Source organism: Chiloscyllium plagiosum, unplaced genomic scaffold (genome assembly GCF_037043375.1).
Source record: "Chiloscyllium plagiosum isolate Xiang-an unplaced genomic scaffold, Cpla_swu_hap1 HiC_scaffold_1, whole genome shotgun sequence".
Classification (NCBI taxonomy): domain Eukaryota; kingdom Metazoa; phylum Chordata; class Chondrichthyes; order Orectolobiformes; family Hemiscylliidae; genus Chiloscyllium; species Chiloscyllium plagiosum.
In genome coordinates, this window is record NW_028270139.1 from 155,231,184 (window position 1) to 155,247,740 (window position 16,557).

General features: G+C 44.5%; 2 protein-coding genes across 3 annotated transcripts in view; one reads left to right on the top strand and one right to left on the bottom strand.

Moving 5' to 3' along the window:
- The window catches only part of LOC122553933 (uncharacterized), an 86,001-nt gene extending 72,388 nt beyond the window's left edge, over positions 1-13,613 (bottom strand). Inside the window, exon 1 of the mRNA XM_087991751.1 lies at positions 11,800-13,613. Within this exon, the coding sequence (XP_087847877.1) occupies positions 11,800-13,424 (1,625 nt within the window). The 5' untranslated portion in view covers positions 13,425-13,613. The remainder of the gene's footprint in view (positions 1-11,799) is intronic.
- The window catches only part of LOC122553785 (dedicator of cytokinesis protein 2-like), a 1,246,386-nt gene that overhangs the window by 543,750 nt on the left and 686,079 nt on the right, over positions 1-16,557 (top strand). The window lies entirely within an intron of this gene.

Below are 16,557 nucleotides of genomic sequence, written 5' to 3' on the forward strand. Positions count from 1 at the left end.
GGACTTGTTGGGCCGAAGGGCCTGTTTCCACACTGAAAATAATCTAATCTATATGATGAGGGATGTAGTTGTTTTGGAGGAAGTTCACGAGATTGATTTCAGAGATGAAAGGCTTGTCTCATCAAGAGTTCAGGCCTGTGTTCTCTGGAGTTTAGTTGAATGAGGGGATATCAAACTGAGGTACATCAGACGTTAAAAATGGATTGACAAAGTAGATGTAGAGAGGATGTTTCCACGTATGGGGAAATCCAGAACAAGAGGTCATAGGTTTAGAATAAAACAGATTTAAAACAGAGATGAGAAGAAATTACCTCTCTCCACAGGTCGTGAATCAGTGGAATTCACCAGCACAGAGTGTGTTTGAAGGGTTGTGGAGAACAGGCAGGAAAGTGGAGCTGAGGCTGAGATAATCATTTTATTAAATGGCAGAGCAGGTTCAAAGGGCTGAATTGCCAATCCTGCTCTTAATTGAGAGTGTGTTGCTGGAAAAGCACAGCAGGTCAGGCAGCATTAAAGGAACAGAAAAATCGACGTTTCGGGCCAGAGCCTTTCATCAGGAGTTATTTCCGGTCCGAAACATCAATTTTCCTGCTCCTCAGATGCTGGCTGATGTGCTGTGCTTTTCCAGCAACACACTCTCAACTCTGATCTCCAGTATCTGGAGACCTCATTGTCTCCTACTCCTGCTCTTAATTTTAATGCAATCTGTGTGCAGTGTTGGCCTCCATATTTCAGGAAGGATATACTTTATTGGAGATGTTGCAGTGAGGGTACATTATATTGATTTTGGGATAGAAAGACTATTGTATGATGAGAGATTGAGTGACTTAGGCCTATATTCTCTGGGGGTTTATCAAAATTCAGACATACAGGATTCTGAAAGGGCTTGACTTTGGAAACACTGTGAGGTTGTTTCCAATGGCTGTGGATTCTTTACCACAGAGGGACAGTTTCAGCACAATGGGTCAGACATTTACAGGTGAAATGAGGAGTGATGTCTGCACCCATTGTTGAATATATTTAAGAGTGTGATAGATCATTGGTCTGCTGGTGAATCAAAGGACAAATGGAGAGCAGGCGGGAGAGCGATGTTGAGAAAGAAGTTTATCCATAATTGTATTCAATGTAAATGAATCAGATTTCTTTCTGTTCCCATATCTGTTTTGTTATGTACTTACGCACAAAGCCAAGGTACACATTAACAACATGGGGGAGGAGTGAAGAGGAAGAGATCACTGAATTGTACATTTTAGAGGGCTTGACAATCCTGTAGACAATGTAGAAAAGGTTCAGAAGAATGGGTGCTGGAGTGAAGGACTTCAATTGCACCCAGAGATTAGAGAAATGGGTGTTATTACCTTTGGAGTAGCTTGATGGGACATCTGATCTTGGATTCAGACAGATTAGGCACTGGGAAACTGTCCCCACTGATAAAAGAGAAGACTGACTTAAGGTGAATGGCAAGAACGGAGAGATGACGAAAAACTGTCTTGTGTGGTAAAGGTTCATGCTGTCTGAGAGTGTGATGGAGGCGGATTCAAACATGTCCTTCAAAGGTGAATAGGATACTGACTGGACATTGTCAGTGTTCAGGGAATGATTGGAAAAGTAGGATGTAAGCTGGCCTGGACAGGATGGGCCATTTGGCCTCTTTCTCTGCAGTTCCTATTCTATAATTCAATTGTATATACAGTTGTGAGCACCATATTACAGGAAAGGTACAAATGCATTGGTGAGAGTGCCGAAGCAATTTACTAGAATGGTTCCAGGAATGAAGTACTTCAGTTATGAGGATAGAATGAAGGGGTTAGGAATACCTTTCCTGGGGAAAAGAAGGAGGACAGTGGATCTGATCAGGGTTTCGAAATCATGAGCAGGCTGGACAGATTAGACAGGGCAATGCTGTTTCTGCTCATAAAAGGAAAGAAAAGAACAGAGAGGGTCTAGCTTTAAAGTCATGTGCAAACAAATCAAAGGTGGTGAGGAAACTTATTTTCACTCAGCAAGTAGTAGGTGTATGAGGCACACTGCCTGGTTACTTGGATAGCAATGGTGTGCTTGGATATAGGGAAAAGGCAGGAGATTGGCACTGGGGTAGTAGAGCTGGATGAGATGGGCTGAATGGCCTATAATCACACTGTTACTTGGGGATCTAGTAATGATCAAAGGACAGGGAAGTGAATTGTATCAGCTAAAGCATTACCGATGCACACAGCAGCAGGTAGTGTCCCATGCACAGAACACAAACACAATGGCTCAGTCTTGGTGGAGTAGGGCCATTTCAAGGATGAAATCAAGAAGCAGTTTATCTCTCTTTCTCAAAGATCAATGGAAATCCGGAAGCCTCTCCAGTGAGACTGCTGTGGATGCTAGGGACCAATGCAATATTTTAGAGCAGTCAATAGGTTTTTGTTAGATAGGATGGCATGAGAGTTTTGGACTAAACCCAGAAAGAAAATAACAGTAAAACTGTCGCATAAGACATAGTGGTTCAACTCATCTTTTACATTTCAAAATGGAGGTTCAGTACTAACAGTTTGATGATTTCCAAGTATAATTATTCTCGTTTGGTTCCACTGGGAAGGTGTATAATTGCAGTTAAGCTGCCTCACAGTGCCAGGGACCCAGGTTTGATTCCACCCTTGAGTGTGGAGCTTGCACGTTCTCCCCGTGTCTGTGTGGGTTTCCTCCGGGTGTTCCAGTTTCCTCCCACAGTCTAAAGACGTGCAGATAAGGTGGATTGGCCAGGCTATATTGTCCCATTATGTCCAAGGATGTGAAAGTTAGGTGGATTGGCCATGCTGAATTGCCCCGTAGTGCCCAAGGATGTGCAGGTTTAGGTGGATTGGCCATGGGAAATGCAGAATTACAGGGATAGGGTAGGGGATTGGGCTGGGTGGGATGCTCTTCAGAGGGTCGGTGTGGATTCAATGGGCCGAAAGGCCTGCTTCCACACTGTAGGGATTCTATGATTCTGTGAATGGTGGTGCAGGTTTGAGAGAATGCAGGCTTAAGAACATAAGAACTAGGAGCAGGAGTAGGTCGTTTGACCGCTCGAGCCTGTTCCACCATTCAATAAGATCATGGCTGATTTATTTGTGGACTCAGCTCCACTTACCTGCCCGCTCACCGTAACCCTTAATTCCTTTCCTGATCAAAAACCTATCTATCTTTGCCTTAGAAACATTCAATGAGGTTAGCAAGTTTGCAGATGACACTAAGATTGGGGGAGTAGCAGATAGTGAAGGGGACTGTCAGAGATTGCAGCAGAATATAGATAGATCGGAGAATTGGGCAGAGAAATGGCAGATGGAGTTCAATCCAGGCAAATGCGAGGTGATGCATTTTGGAAGATCCAATTCAAGGTCAAACTATAAGGCAAATGGAAAAGCTTTGGGGATAATTGATGTACAGAATGGTGTGGGTCCATTGTATCCTGAAAGTGCTAATGCAGGTCGATAGAGTGATCAAGAAGGCATATGGCATGCTTTCCTTCATCTGACGGGGTATTAACTACAAGAATTGACAGGTCATGTTACAGTTGTATAAGACTTTAGTTCGGCCACATTTGGAATACTGCGTTCAGTTCTAGTCACCACATTACCAAAAGGATTTTGATGCTTTGGAGAGGGTGCAGAGGAGGTGCACCAGGATGTTGTCTGGTATGGAGGGCGCTAGCTATCAAGAGAGGTTGAATAGATTAGGAGGAGGTTGACGGGAGACCTGATTGAGGTCTACAAAATCATGGGAAGTATAGACAGGGTGGATAGCAAGAAGCTTTTTCCCAGAGTGGAGGACTCAATTACTAGGGGTCATGAGTTCAAAGTGAGAGGGAATAAGTTTAAGAGAGATATGCGTGGAAAGTTCCTTACGTAGAGGGTGGTGAGTGCCTGAAATATGTTGCCAGTGGAGGTGGTAGGGGAGGGGACGATAGCATCCTTTAAGATGTATCTAGACAGATACATGAATGGGCAGGGAGCAAAGGCATATAGATCCTTAGAAAATAGGCAACAGATTTAGATAGAGGATCTGGATCAGCGCAGGCTTGGAGGGCCGAAGGGCCTATTCCTGTGCTGTAATTTTCTCTGTTCTTTGGGGTATGAATATCATGGCAGACACTCTGTGCTGGGAACACACATCCAGAAAGTCCAATCTCAGATTTCGATAAAAAGAATTCCAGCTAACATTGCAACATTACGTTTTGTTTTATGGTATTCCGCTGGTTTATTGACTACATCTAAATTTCCTGGTTGAAAGACAGCCTTGCAAAACCTTAGCCATATATAGCACTTTATATAACACTGATAATGTCATGCAAGTATGTAAAAGAGAAAGTGTTATTCAGCAAAATGTCTCTCAAAATGAACAGGAAAGAGATAATTGCCAGATAATTTGTCCCGGTGATGTTGATTGAGGGGGATAAGAGCTAGACCACTCTGAAGCCCAGCGTAGTTATACTGCAGAAAGACAGGATGTGTTTGAGGAGCCAACAGGGCCTCTGTTTCCCATCTCATCAAAGAGCCAGCAATTCTGACAGTGCAGCACTCCCTCAGGGCTGCGCCCTGAAGACTAGCTGAGATACTTTTTTTTGTTTTAAATCTCAGAAGCCATTTGATTCTGAGGTCAGAGTTCAAGCCACGGTCGACATGGTGACTGGATATGATGAACATACTGAGCTGTGGTGGAACACCCTGTGAGTCAACTGCTAAGGCTAAGGAGTTAAAATTGGGATCTCCGTTAAAGACAGAGAGCAGCACCTTCATGAAACAAGGCTTGAAGAACACTGATTATAAAAGATTGCTGTAGAAATCCAACCCCCATCTTTAGTGAATCATTAAATCAGATCTTTTATATTTACCTCATCTTCTATTCAACCCCTGGTAACCGATGGGTGACCTCTGCTGCTGACCTTGGCCTTAGCTTTCCAGCAGGGCCATCTCTGCTGTAACATTGCTCAGCAAATGCATGCCTGTGACTCCAGGATTTCACTAATAGCAATAAACTGCTCGACCTTCAATCTCACGGCTCTGTGACATTCGCTGAGCCGCCCATGAGTAAATTGCAGCTCACTTCCAACCATCAGTAATTCCCCATTTATTAATCAGGATAATGGTTGAACCCATCACCCTGGTAAGCTCTTTCTTTACAAAAAAAAATTAAAATCCGCTCGAAAGCACTTTGTGTCACTGGATTCTCAGAATAGCCATGAATATATTTGCTTCATAATAGACACATTCAGAGGATTAAACTTTGTCCCATATTCCTTCACCTCTCCTCAGCCCGTTTTCAGCAATAGGGAGGAGCAGGGAGGGTTATTTGTTCAAGTTACATACATTTGTCATCTGTCCTGTCACCTTACTGCCATAGGATTTTGTTTATTCTTGTACAGGATGTGCGCTTCACTGACAAGGCCATCTTTAGTTGCCCGAGAATGAACTGGCTCTCTCTGTCTCAGATATTCCAGTGTCATAGAATCCCTACAATGTGGAAGCAGGCTATTTGGCCACTTGAGTCCACACCGACCCCCCCCCCCCCCATCTAACAGCATTCCACCCTGACCCATCCCTGTAACCCTCCATTTCCCACAGCTAATACACCAAACCTGCACATCTTTGTGGACTGTGAGAGGAAACTGGAGCACCAGAGGAAACCCAAGGAGACACAGGGAGAATGTGCAAACACCACACAGTCAGACGAGGGTGGAATCAAACTCAGGTCCCTGGTGCTGCCAGGTAGTAGTGCTAACCACTGAGCCACCATGCCACCCACATCACTGTAGGTTTGGAGTCACGTGTTACAAGAGCAGATTTCCATCACAAAATGGGTTTTGGTGAATCAGATAGGGTTTAATAACAATTTATAATCATTATGCAGTCATGAGACGGGTTTTTAATTCTTGTATTTAGGAAAGTCAAATTTCACCATATGCTATAGTTGGCACATATCCAGGTCATTAACCTGGGTCTCTGGATTAATCATCCAGTGGCATTACCATGATTCCAGCACTATCCCATGATAACAACATGAGGTACGATATTTTGCTGTTGGGTTTGCTTTATTCACTCATGGGATGTGGGAGTGGCTGGCTGGGCCAGCATTTATTGCCCAACCCTAGTTGCCCTTGAGAAGGTGGTGGTGAGCTGCCTTCTTGAACTGCTGCTGTCCAAGTGCTGTGGTGTGGGAATTCCATGATTTTGACCCACTGACAATGAAGGAAAGGCAAAATATTTCTAAGTCAGGATTGTGTATGGCTTGGAGGGAATCTTGAAGGTGATGGTGTTCCCACACATCTTCTGCCCTTGTCCTTCTAGATGGAAGTGGTTGTGGGTTTGGAAGGTGCTGTCTGAGGATCTTTGGTGAATTTCTGCAGTGCATCTTGTAGATGGTACACACTGCTGCTGCTGTGGTGGAGGGAGGGGATGTTGTGGATGTGGTGCCAATCAAGCAGGCTGCTTTGTCTTGGATGGTGTCAAGCTTCTTGAGTGTTATTGGGGCTGCACTCATCCAGGGCAAGTGGGAAGTATTCCATCACACACCTGATGTGTCTCTTGAAGATGATAGACAGGTCCGCTGAGTGGGAAAAAAAGATCAGGCAGACATTGCTCAGGAATAGTGGGAGGCAATAGCATAGTGGGAATGTCACTGGGCTATTAATCCTGGATCCCAAGCTCATGTTCTGGGTAATAAAATAGAAAATGCTGGAGTACCTCAACAACGCTAGCAGCATGTGTGGAGGGAGATATAGAGTTAATGTTTCAAGTCTTCTTCAGAATGTTCTGGGTACTTGGGTTTGAATCCCACCAGAGAATGAAATTTGAATTCAATAAAATCCGGAATTAGAAGCTGGGCTATTGGATACTGTTGTCATAAAACAGCATCTGGTTCACTCAAATAAAACAAGAATTGTGGATGCTGGAGATCTGAATCAAAAAAAAGCCCAAAATTACTTGAGAAAATCAGCAGCTAGCATCTGTGGGAAGAAAGCAGACTGAATGGTTCGAGTCCAGTGACTCTTCATCAGAATTTTTTAAGGTTAACTCCGCTTTCTTCCCAAAACTGCTGAGTTTCACCAGCAATTTCTGTTTTTGTATCTGGGTCACTATTGTCCTTTTAGGGAAGGAAATCTGCATTTTTACCTGGTCTGGCCTACATGTGACTCCAGGCTCACAGCAACGTGGTTGACTCTCGGCAGTGACGAATGGGCAATAAATACTGATCTAGTAAGTAAAGCCCACTTCCCATGTACATGCAAAAAAAACTTATGCAATTTAATGTACTCCTGGTAATTATATGAAGAATTCATAATTCATATTAGTGTAATCGAGTGCAATTCTTGAAGTTTGAGTCCATGTATTCCAGTAGGATGTATGTTTATTACAGTGCTCCAGATAAAGTAAATTCTAGAAGTTTCCAAGGGAATTAATGGTAATGGAAATTGCAGGAAAGTGGACGTCGGGATAAGCCATTACCTTATCAAATGGTGGAGCAAGCTCGAGGGGCCGAATGGCCTACAACCTTTCTGTTGTATCTGCTTCCACCATCTCCTCTGGCAGCAGGTCCCAGGCACTCTACCATTCTCGGTGTAAAAAAAACTTGCCTCACACATTTCCTTTAAACCTTTCCCCTCACACCTTCAACCAATGCCCCCTGGTTTCAACCCTGAGAAAGAGACTCCAGCTATCCACCCTATCCTCACCCCTCATAGTTTTCTATCAGGTCCCCCCCCTCCGCTCAGCCTCCGACACTCAAGTGGAAACAATCCAAGTTTGTCCAAACTCTCATTACAGCTGGTACTTTCCAATCCAGGCAACATCTTGGCAAACATCTTTTGTACTCTTTCCAATGCCTCCACATCCTTGCAAAAGTGCAGCAACCAGAACTATGCACAATACTTCAACTATGGTCTGACCAAAATCTTATTCAGTTGCAATATGACTTGCCAACTTTTATTCTCACTACTGTGACCAATGAATGCAAGCATACCGTATTCTTTCTTTACCACCTTATCGAATTGTGTTAATGCTTTCAGACAGCTATGGACTTGGACCTTCTGGATATCAATGTTCCTAAGGAGCTTGCCATTTACTCCATATGTTCCTCTTGTATTTGACCTCCCAGTATGCATCACATCACACTTATCCAGATTAAACTCCCAACATTCCAGCTGAAAGCTATCCTCACTAAGTACAGCCCCACAAATATTTGTGTCAGCTGCAAATATACTAATCTGACCACATCCAAATCATTTAAATATATTTCAAACAACAAAGATCCCAGCACTGATCCTTGCAGAACAACATTGGTCACAGATTTCTAGTCAGAAAAACACCCTTCCACAACTACCCTCTGTCTTCTTTGACCAAGCCAGTTTTGTATTCAAGTCACTATGGAATCTATGTGATTTGGTCTTCTGCACCAGCATACCATGAGGGACATTGTTTAATACTTTTGTAAAGTCCATGTAGACAACATCCAATACCTCACCCTCATTATCATCTTTGTCACTTCCTTAAGAAAACCTCAATTAAATTTGTGAACCAAGACCTCTCCTGCATAAAGCCTTCCTGACTGTCCCTAAGGAGCCCATCCTTCTCCAAGTACAAGAAAATCCTGAGATAACATTGAAAGGGCATTTATTTGTATACTTGTGATGCCGAGGCATTAAAGATTATGGGCCCAGTGATGAACATTAGGATTACAATAAATAAGATGGTTGCTTTTGACCAGCATGGATGTGATAGGCCGAAAGGCCTTTTTGTGTGCTGTAGATTTCTATGACTCTCCTCAATGTCTCTTGCCACCTCAAAACCTGTCTCCGTAGACCTGGGAAGGTTGTATTTCAAGATTTTATTTGGTTCAGTAGCAAAAAAAAGAGGGAGATATTTCTGCAGTTCAGAATCCTATTGACAGTCTGCCATGTGTTTTGAATTTAATTGTATGAGTTATCATTGCAAATGCATCAGTCGTTTGATTTTCTGCTGGGGCCTCTTTGCAAAGCGATTAGCAGCAGTGAGTGAAAATACTATCACTAACACTCTCATATCCTGAGCTTATGGTAATATTCTCCACTCTACAATTCAATGAAGCTCTTAAACCTGCAATGGGGAATGGTCAGGTTGGGTCAGAGACAAGCTGGCTGTCACAATGAACATTTCACATCCCAGCAGGTGCAAGTTAAAAACCACCTCAATATTATCTTCCAGGAAAAAAAATTATATAACTTGGTAAAAGGTCTTAAAAATTAAGTGTTTTCGTTTCAAAAATCCGTATTCCACAGCATAACTTTGAGCCTGGAAATTCAAGATGAAGATTTTTAAAAATCTGTTTTAGTCACAAAAACGGGAAGCCAGACTAATCTGTGAATGGCAATAGATTAGGAAAGGGAGAGGTGCCCTTGAACATTAGAGGCTGTAGTAAGCATGAAGGTGCAGCAGTGAGTGAAGAAGGCAAATGATGAGTTGGTCGTCATAATGAGAGGATTCGAGTACAGGAGCAGGGATGTCTTGCTGCAGTTGTACAGGGCCTTAGTGAGATCATGCCTGGAATATTGGTTTCCTCACCTGAGGATGGATGTTCTTGCTATAAAGGGAGTGCAATGATGGTTTACTCTTCGGATTCCTAGGATGGCAGGACTGCGTATGAAGAGAGACTGAATTGGTTATGAAGATATTCATTGGAGTTGAGAAGGATATGGGGTTCGTGTAGAAATCTATACAATTCAGACAAGACCTGGCAGGGTAAATACAAGAAGAATATTCCTGTTGATGGAGTCACTGTTTAAGGATACAGGTTAAACCTTTTACGACAGAGATGAGGAAAACATTTCTTCACCCAAAGAGTGGTGAGCCTGAGGAATTCACGACGGTAGAAATTGTTTGAAGCCAAAACGTTGAATATTTTCAAGGTGGAGTTAGATATCGTTCTTAGGGCTAAAGGGATCGAAGGGTATGGGGAGAAAGGATGCTGAGTTAGACGATCATACTGAATGGCAGAACTGGCTCACAGGCCAGTTTCCGCTCCTAGTTTTCTATGTTTCTACATTTAAATTGCAAAAAGTAATAAGCAATATGGAAAACGTGGTGTGTGAAACCTTCAGTGAAGAAACGACAGAAATCCTTGACGATGGTCTTCCCTCAGTTGAGCTGAAGTATTGCCTCCAAAATGGATTTCAAATCCACTCGGCGGAGTTCAGCACAAAGTGGAAGGTGACACTCGAGTGCAGCTCTGAGGGATGACTGCACTGTCAGAGGCACTCCCCTTTAACTGAGGCCCCGTTTTCCCTCTCAGATGGACGCAGAAGATCCCAAGAGATTATCTGCAAAAAGAGAGGGGCCAATTCCAGGCCAACAATCAAAATGAGAGCATTTGCCACATTGTTGGCTGTGGAAGCTTGCAGCATAGAGTAGAACATAAGAACTAGGAGCAGGAGTAGATAAATCTTGTCTTGGCCTCAGTTCCACTCTTCTGCCTTATCCCAATGACCTTTCAACCCGTTAGTAATGAAAAATCAGTTTATCTCCTCCCTAAATGTATTCGGTGTCCCACTGTTGACCAGGCTCTGTAGTAGTGAATTCCACAGATTCATGACCCTTTGGGAGAAGCAATTCTTCCTCATCTCTGTTTTAAATTAGCTACCCCTTATCCTAAATCTACAACCTCTCATTCCAGATTGCTCCACATGAGGAAACATCCTATCTACGTCGACTCTGTCAACCTCTTTTTAGCATCTTCATACCTCAATTAGATCTCCTCTCATTCTTCTAACCTCCAGACAGTACAGGCCTAAACTGCTCAATCTTTCTTCATAAGCCAAGCCCCTCATCTCCAGAATCAATCGGGTAAACCTCATTTGAACTGCCTCCAAAGCAACTACATCCCTCCTCAAGGCCGGATCCAAAAACTGTCTACAGTACTCCTCGGAGAGAACCTTCAGGCAATGAATAATTTCTTCTCTCATATACTTTGTGGAATTTAGAATTCTGTATCCAGTGAGCGTGGAGGCTGGTTCATTGAAAATAATCAAAGCAAAGATGGACAGATACTTGATTGATCGGAGAAACAAGGGTTATGTGGGAGCTCAGGTAGGAATTTAATCAGCCATAACCTTACTGAATAGCAGAACAGGTTTGATGGACTGAAAGGCCTCCTCCTGAACAGACACAGATTTTGAATCATACAGTCGAGTCACTGGAATCTACAGCACAGAAAAAGCCTGCTCCTCCTGCTTCTGTCGCTTGCTTTCTGTTTATATTGGTTTATGCTTCAATCAGTAGATGTAAAGATCTCTGTGATATTCCCAGGTCAGCAAAAGGGCAAATGTTTGTGTTTCATTCCACCCAACGGCCTGAAAGAAAGCTCGTTATTACACATAAAATGGACACAACTTTGGACTAAGTATTGACTAGCAACCACATCTCAAAGGAAGGACTTGTGCTTTTGTTAGATTCTTCACCCCATATTCTATTGCATAGAATTTTGATTTTAGTCATTTGAATCACTAATCCTGCAATACAATGATTATGCTATTACATTCCCAGGAGTTCAAATGATTTAGGATATTCCTGAGAAATGCTGTCCAAATGGGACATCTTTCCTGCAAATAATATGAAGACATGGAGGTTGTGTTGAAATGCAAAGATGTCCCTAAGTAATCTTTATATTCTGCAAACACAAGCAGGTTTGTTGGTAAAAAAAATGTTCCAAGAGTAATAACTGGTTGCTCTTGGTGGATATGAGAATCAACCTCTCCCTTAAATGTTCATGACAACTTTTCAATCGAGGAATTTGTCAGATACCTACCCATCACGAACAGCTTCCTTCTTCTCCAGGTCTTGAATGACATCCAGTAAAACCTTAATGGTTTGCTGGCTAGTCTGTAGGACATCCTCCATTGTCTGTAACCTGGATTGGAGAGATGTGATTTCATGCTGAGTGGAGTGACCTGACTTGGTCCTCTGTTTCTCGGTTGTGTTCGGCGTCTCCTTCAGATTGTCCTGAGGATTTTTGCGACTGGGCACCAGTTCCAGCCGGTCATCAGGACGTGACGACGGGGGTCCTGATTGGCTGGACTGGACAGCGTGTTCTCCAGATTGGACAGAAGCCTTTAAGGGCAGTTGTGATGGCTCACCTTGCACCAGGGACGATCCTGGTGTGTTTGGAGTCAAGGAGCAAGGTTCTAATTGCTCAGTCCGATGGGAAATACTAGGCTGTCTGGGACTGACTGTGGATGCTGGGGTCTTTAAGCAGGACTTGGGATAGACACAGGGCTGGTCCTTGAGGAGAGATTGACTCATATTGTAGAACTCAACCTTTCTAGATTCAGAGGGGTTACTGTCCGAGTCAGAGCTTGGTGCTTTTAATTTGCCGCACACCCCTAGTCTCAGTGAGAAGCGATTGATGGGGGTTTCTTTGGAAGGTGGTGGGCTTGCTTTGGAGTTTAATGAGCACGATTGAATGGTGGGGCTTTGCGAATGGACTGCAACGTCACTCTTTGCTGCACAGTGCTGCCCGGCTATTAGTGCTTTGTGGTCCTGTTCTGCCAGAGTGTCAGTTGTGGCTTTGCAAAGCATAGCCTTGTCTTTAACATGAGGAGATACAGTTGAGCCATTGGGGTTTTGGCCTTCAGTCTGCTGAGAGCTCTGGGTACAAGGCAGGGCTGGCTCAGGATCCACACAGTTACTCAGTGGCACTCCGGCCCTCTCCACTCCTCTCCCGTTGAGTGCAGCGGGTGTCTCGGCCTTGCCTGATTCTCCCCGCCCATCCTCCTCCTCCTCATTCTCCTCCTCCTCCTCACGAGCGCCAACTGCCCTCAGCTCCCCTCCCACCCCAGGGGCCGGCGGCAGGGGAGCGGGCGGAAACGCCAGGCCGTCCTGCTGGCTGCCCGCCTCGCCAAAATCACCGACGCTCTTGCTCCGGTGCCGGAACGCCCCAAACTGCTTCTGTAGGGTGGGGGAGGTCTGAATGGCAGTGCTCATGCAGACTTTCCGGGGATTGGGGAGGGTCAGAGAGCACGGCCGCGCCTGCTGCCAATTCCTCTGGGAGTTTGCGGTCGGTTCTTCTGACATGTCGCTCTCGGGCCCCTCAGTGGATGCCTCTGGGGTCTTTCTGCCTCCTGCCTCCTCAGGACCATCAGTGAGGTCCTTAAAGCGAACCTGCTGGGTCCTGTGACGCCTCCGATGTTGCCTCCTCTCAGCTTCCGATGAGCTTGTGGGATCCCTCTTCAGTAGGACAGATCTGACAGTCATGGTGCGGTCTGAGTTGAAGTGAACACTCGAAACCAGTGAATGGTTTGTTTCTTTACTGACCATTATCCCCCAGCCACAACAGTTTGGAGAGAAATGGAAGTATTCACCACTTTTCCAGCAGGCCTCAGAATCCTGGGCTTCCCGTTGGATGAAAATGAGCAGGTGACTCCTGAGCCACATCTGCCATTGACCGAAAGGCACAGTCCATTCCCCCAGCAACTCCTCACAAACCCCTACTTTCCGAAGAGTTGTGGGACACTCGAGAGAAATGGAAAATTCATCACAAGTCACCCGAACAGAGAATCGTTAGCGCCAGGCCCAGAATCTGTGGAGCAGTTGGTGTTATTTGGCAGCAACGTCACTGAGAGAGACATTCCCAACCTCTGCCAACACCACCTCCCCCCTACCCTGTCCCCCACCCACCCGAAGCAAGGGGCAGCTGATCAGGAGCTGGGTGTGTCAGAGGTCTCTGCTCAACAGCTCCACACGATGGAAGGACTCGAACTCCACCACGAGGGGACAAGCAGGTGAAGAATGTTGTGACGCCCCACACGGTCCTTCCTATCCCCCGTGTCGCATGCCTCCTCTGACCCCCGAGGGAAGCAAATCGACTCGACTCTCTGGGAGGCACCACCGTGTCGGCAAGGGCAGTTGTCCGTGCAGCGAGTTCGGAGATCGAACTGTCGGCTGACCCTGGGCAGGTGATCTGGCTGATGGAGTGCTGTCATCTTCCCCTCCCTCCCCGCCACACGTCAGCGCACATTCAAGTTCAAACCGGGTCCATCACTTCCGAGCAGGCCCTGGGTTAGCTAATTCCCGCCCGTTGTAAGGTTACAGCGTCTGGATCCTGGGCGATTGCAGCGTCAGGACCTAAATGGTGGGAGGTGAATGGAGACAACAGACATTAGTGCTCATGACACAGATTGTCTGAAAGCATTTCAGAAACGATTGACTGGAAATTTGGCACAGCTACCTCAAACATTGCTGCACTGTCCCTGAAAATGCAAAATCTCCTCGTAAAGCAACACTCTCAATTCCGGAATCAATCCAGTGAACCTCCTCTGGACCTTCCTCCAATGCCAGTACGTCCTTTCTCAGGTAAGGAGGCCAAATCTGTACACAGGTGAGGACAGGGGCAGATTTTCAAAATGAGTGGTAGATCCTGCAGGGCTGAAGTTCTGAGACATTTCCAAGCACAAAGTTCATTAGAAATTTGGAACTATCTTGTGCAAATATTATATCAATAGTTCTTAAAATTATGACATCATGTATATTGGCCGAAGAAACATGGATGGACAATACAGGCTCAATGGTAGAACTCTGATGGGAGTACAGGAGCAGAGGGACTTTGGAGTTCATGTATATGATTCCCTGATAGTGGCCAGGCAAGTTGCTAAGAAGGTTTATTGGTTCCTTGGGTTTATAAATAGAGGCATAGAGTATAAAAGTGATGCTACAAATCATTGGTCAGACCACATTTGGAGTATTGTGTTCAGTTTGGAACACTTTATTTAAGGAAGGAGGTTAAAGCCCTGGAGAGAATGCAAAAGATATTTACTCGAATGATACCAGGATTTTAGGAAAATTTCGAGAAATGAGGTTTAATTCTCCTGGGAGCAGAGAAGATTATGGAGTGACCTTATTGAGATATTCAAATTATGACAGCATTGCTGACATCTGTGGACAGAAGGACAGATGTTCAGAAGAAGGGTCACTGGACTTGAAATGTTAACTCTGCTTTCTCTCCACTGATGCTGCCAGACCTGCTGAGTTTCCCCACCAATTTCTGATTTTGCTGCTATCCTTACCTGGTCTGGCCTACACATGTCTCCACAGACACAGCAATGTAGTTGATTCTTAACAATTAGCAATGGGTAATAAATGTCGGCCTCGCCAGTGTTGCCCTCTGCTTGTCGATGAATTAAAAAAAGAGAGATAATGCTTCATAAAATATCATATCGGACATGATTGAATGGGCAATTGGGCTAATTCTGATCCGATATCTCATGGTCCAAGATCAGGCAGAGACAACATGGCTTTTAAAAGAATAGTTGTGTTTGGTTCACGTAATGGAGTTATTTGAGGAAATAAAGTGGAATCTGTAGATGTGGTACAACTGAACTTCCAAAAGTCATTCGATAAACAACTATATCACATGTTCTGTCACAAAGTAAGAGCTCATGATATTATTAGCCAGGAAAAAGGATTAGTTAGCCAATGGGAAACATACAGCATGAAGAAATGGAACATTTTTGGGATTGGCAAACTGTAATTAGTGGAATGCTGCAGGATTCAGTGCCAGGGATTCAACCATTTACAATTTAATGATTTGTAAGCAGGGGCTGAATATATGGTGGCTCATTTTAATAATGCTGCAAAGATAGGTAGTGAATAAGATGGCTAAGAGAAAATTAAGAGTCAACAAAGAGATATACATAGAAATGATGAAGACTGATTTGATCTAGCCTCAACTTTACTGGTTGCTCCCCTATAACCCATGTCTCCTTTGATGGTCAAAACTCTGTCTGTCACATCCTTCATATAGACAAAGATCCAGCTTTAATTCTCTGGGGAAGAGAATTCTGAACATTAACACATGCATAGAGCAGTGAAGTCTTACTTCAGTTAGTCATAGAATCATAGAGATGTACTGTACAGCATGGAAACAGACCCCTCAGTCCAACTCGCCTATGCCAACTAGATATCCTAACCTAATCTAGTCCCATTTGCCAGCACTTGGCCCATATCCCTCTAAACGCTTCCTATTTATATACCCATCCAGATTTTTTACTTGTACCAGCCTCAACCACTTCCTCTGGTAGCTCATTTCATATATGCACCACCCTCTGTGTGAAAAAGTTGCACCTGAGGTCCCTTTTATATCTTTCCCTTCTCACACTAAACTGATGCTCTCTAGTTCTGGATTCCTCCACCCCAGGGAAAAGGCCTTGTCTATGTACCCTAGACAGTACATTTTGATTGGCTCAGGCTTGGAGGGCCGAAGGACCTGTTCCTGGGCTTTAAATTTTCTTTGTTCTTTGTTCTTTGTTATCCATGCCCCTCATGATTTTGTAAACCTCTATAAGGTCACCCCTCAGCTGGCGACGCTGCAGGGAAAGCAGGCCCAACCTGTTCAGCCTCTCCCTGTAGCTCAAATCCTCCAACCCTGGCAACATCCTTGTAAATCATTTCTGAACCCTTGCAAGTTTCACAGCATCATTGTGATAGGAAGGAGACCAGAATTGCACACAATATTCCAACAGTGGCCTAACCAATGTCCTGTACAGCCGCAACATGACCTCCCAACTCCTAT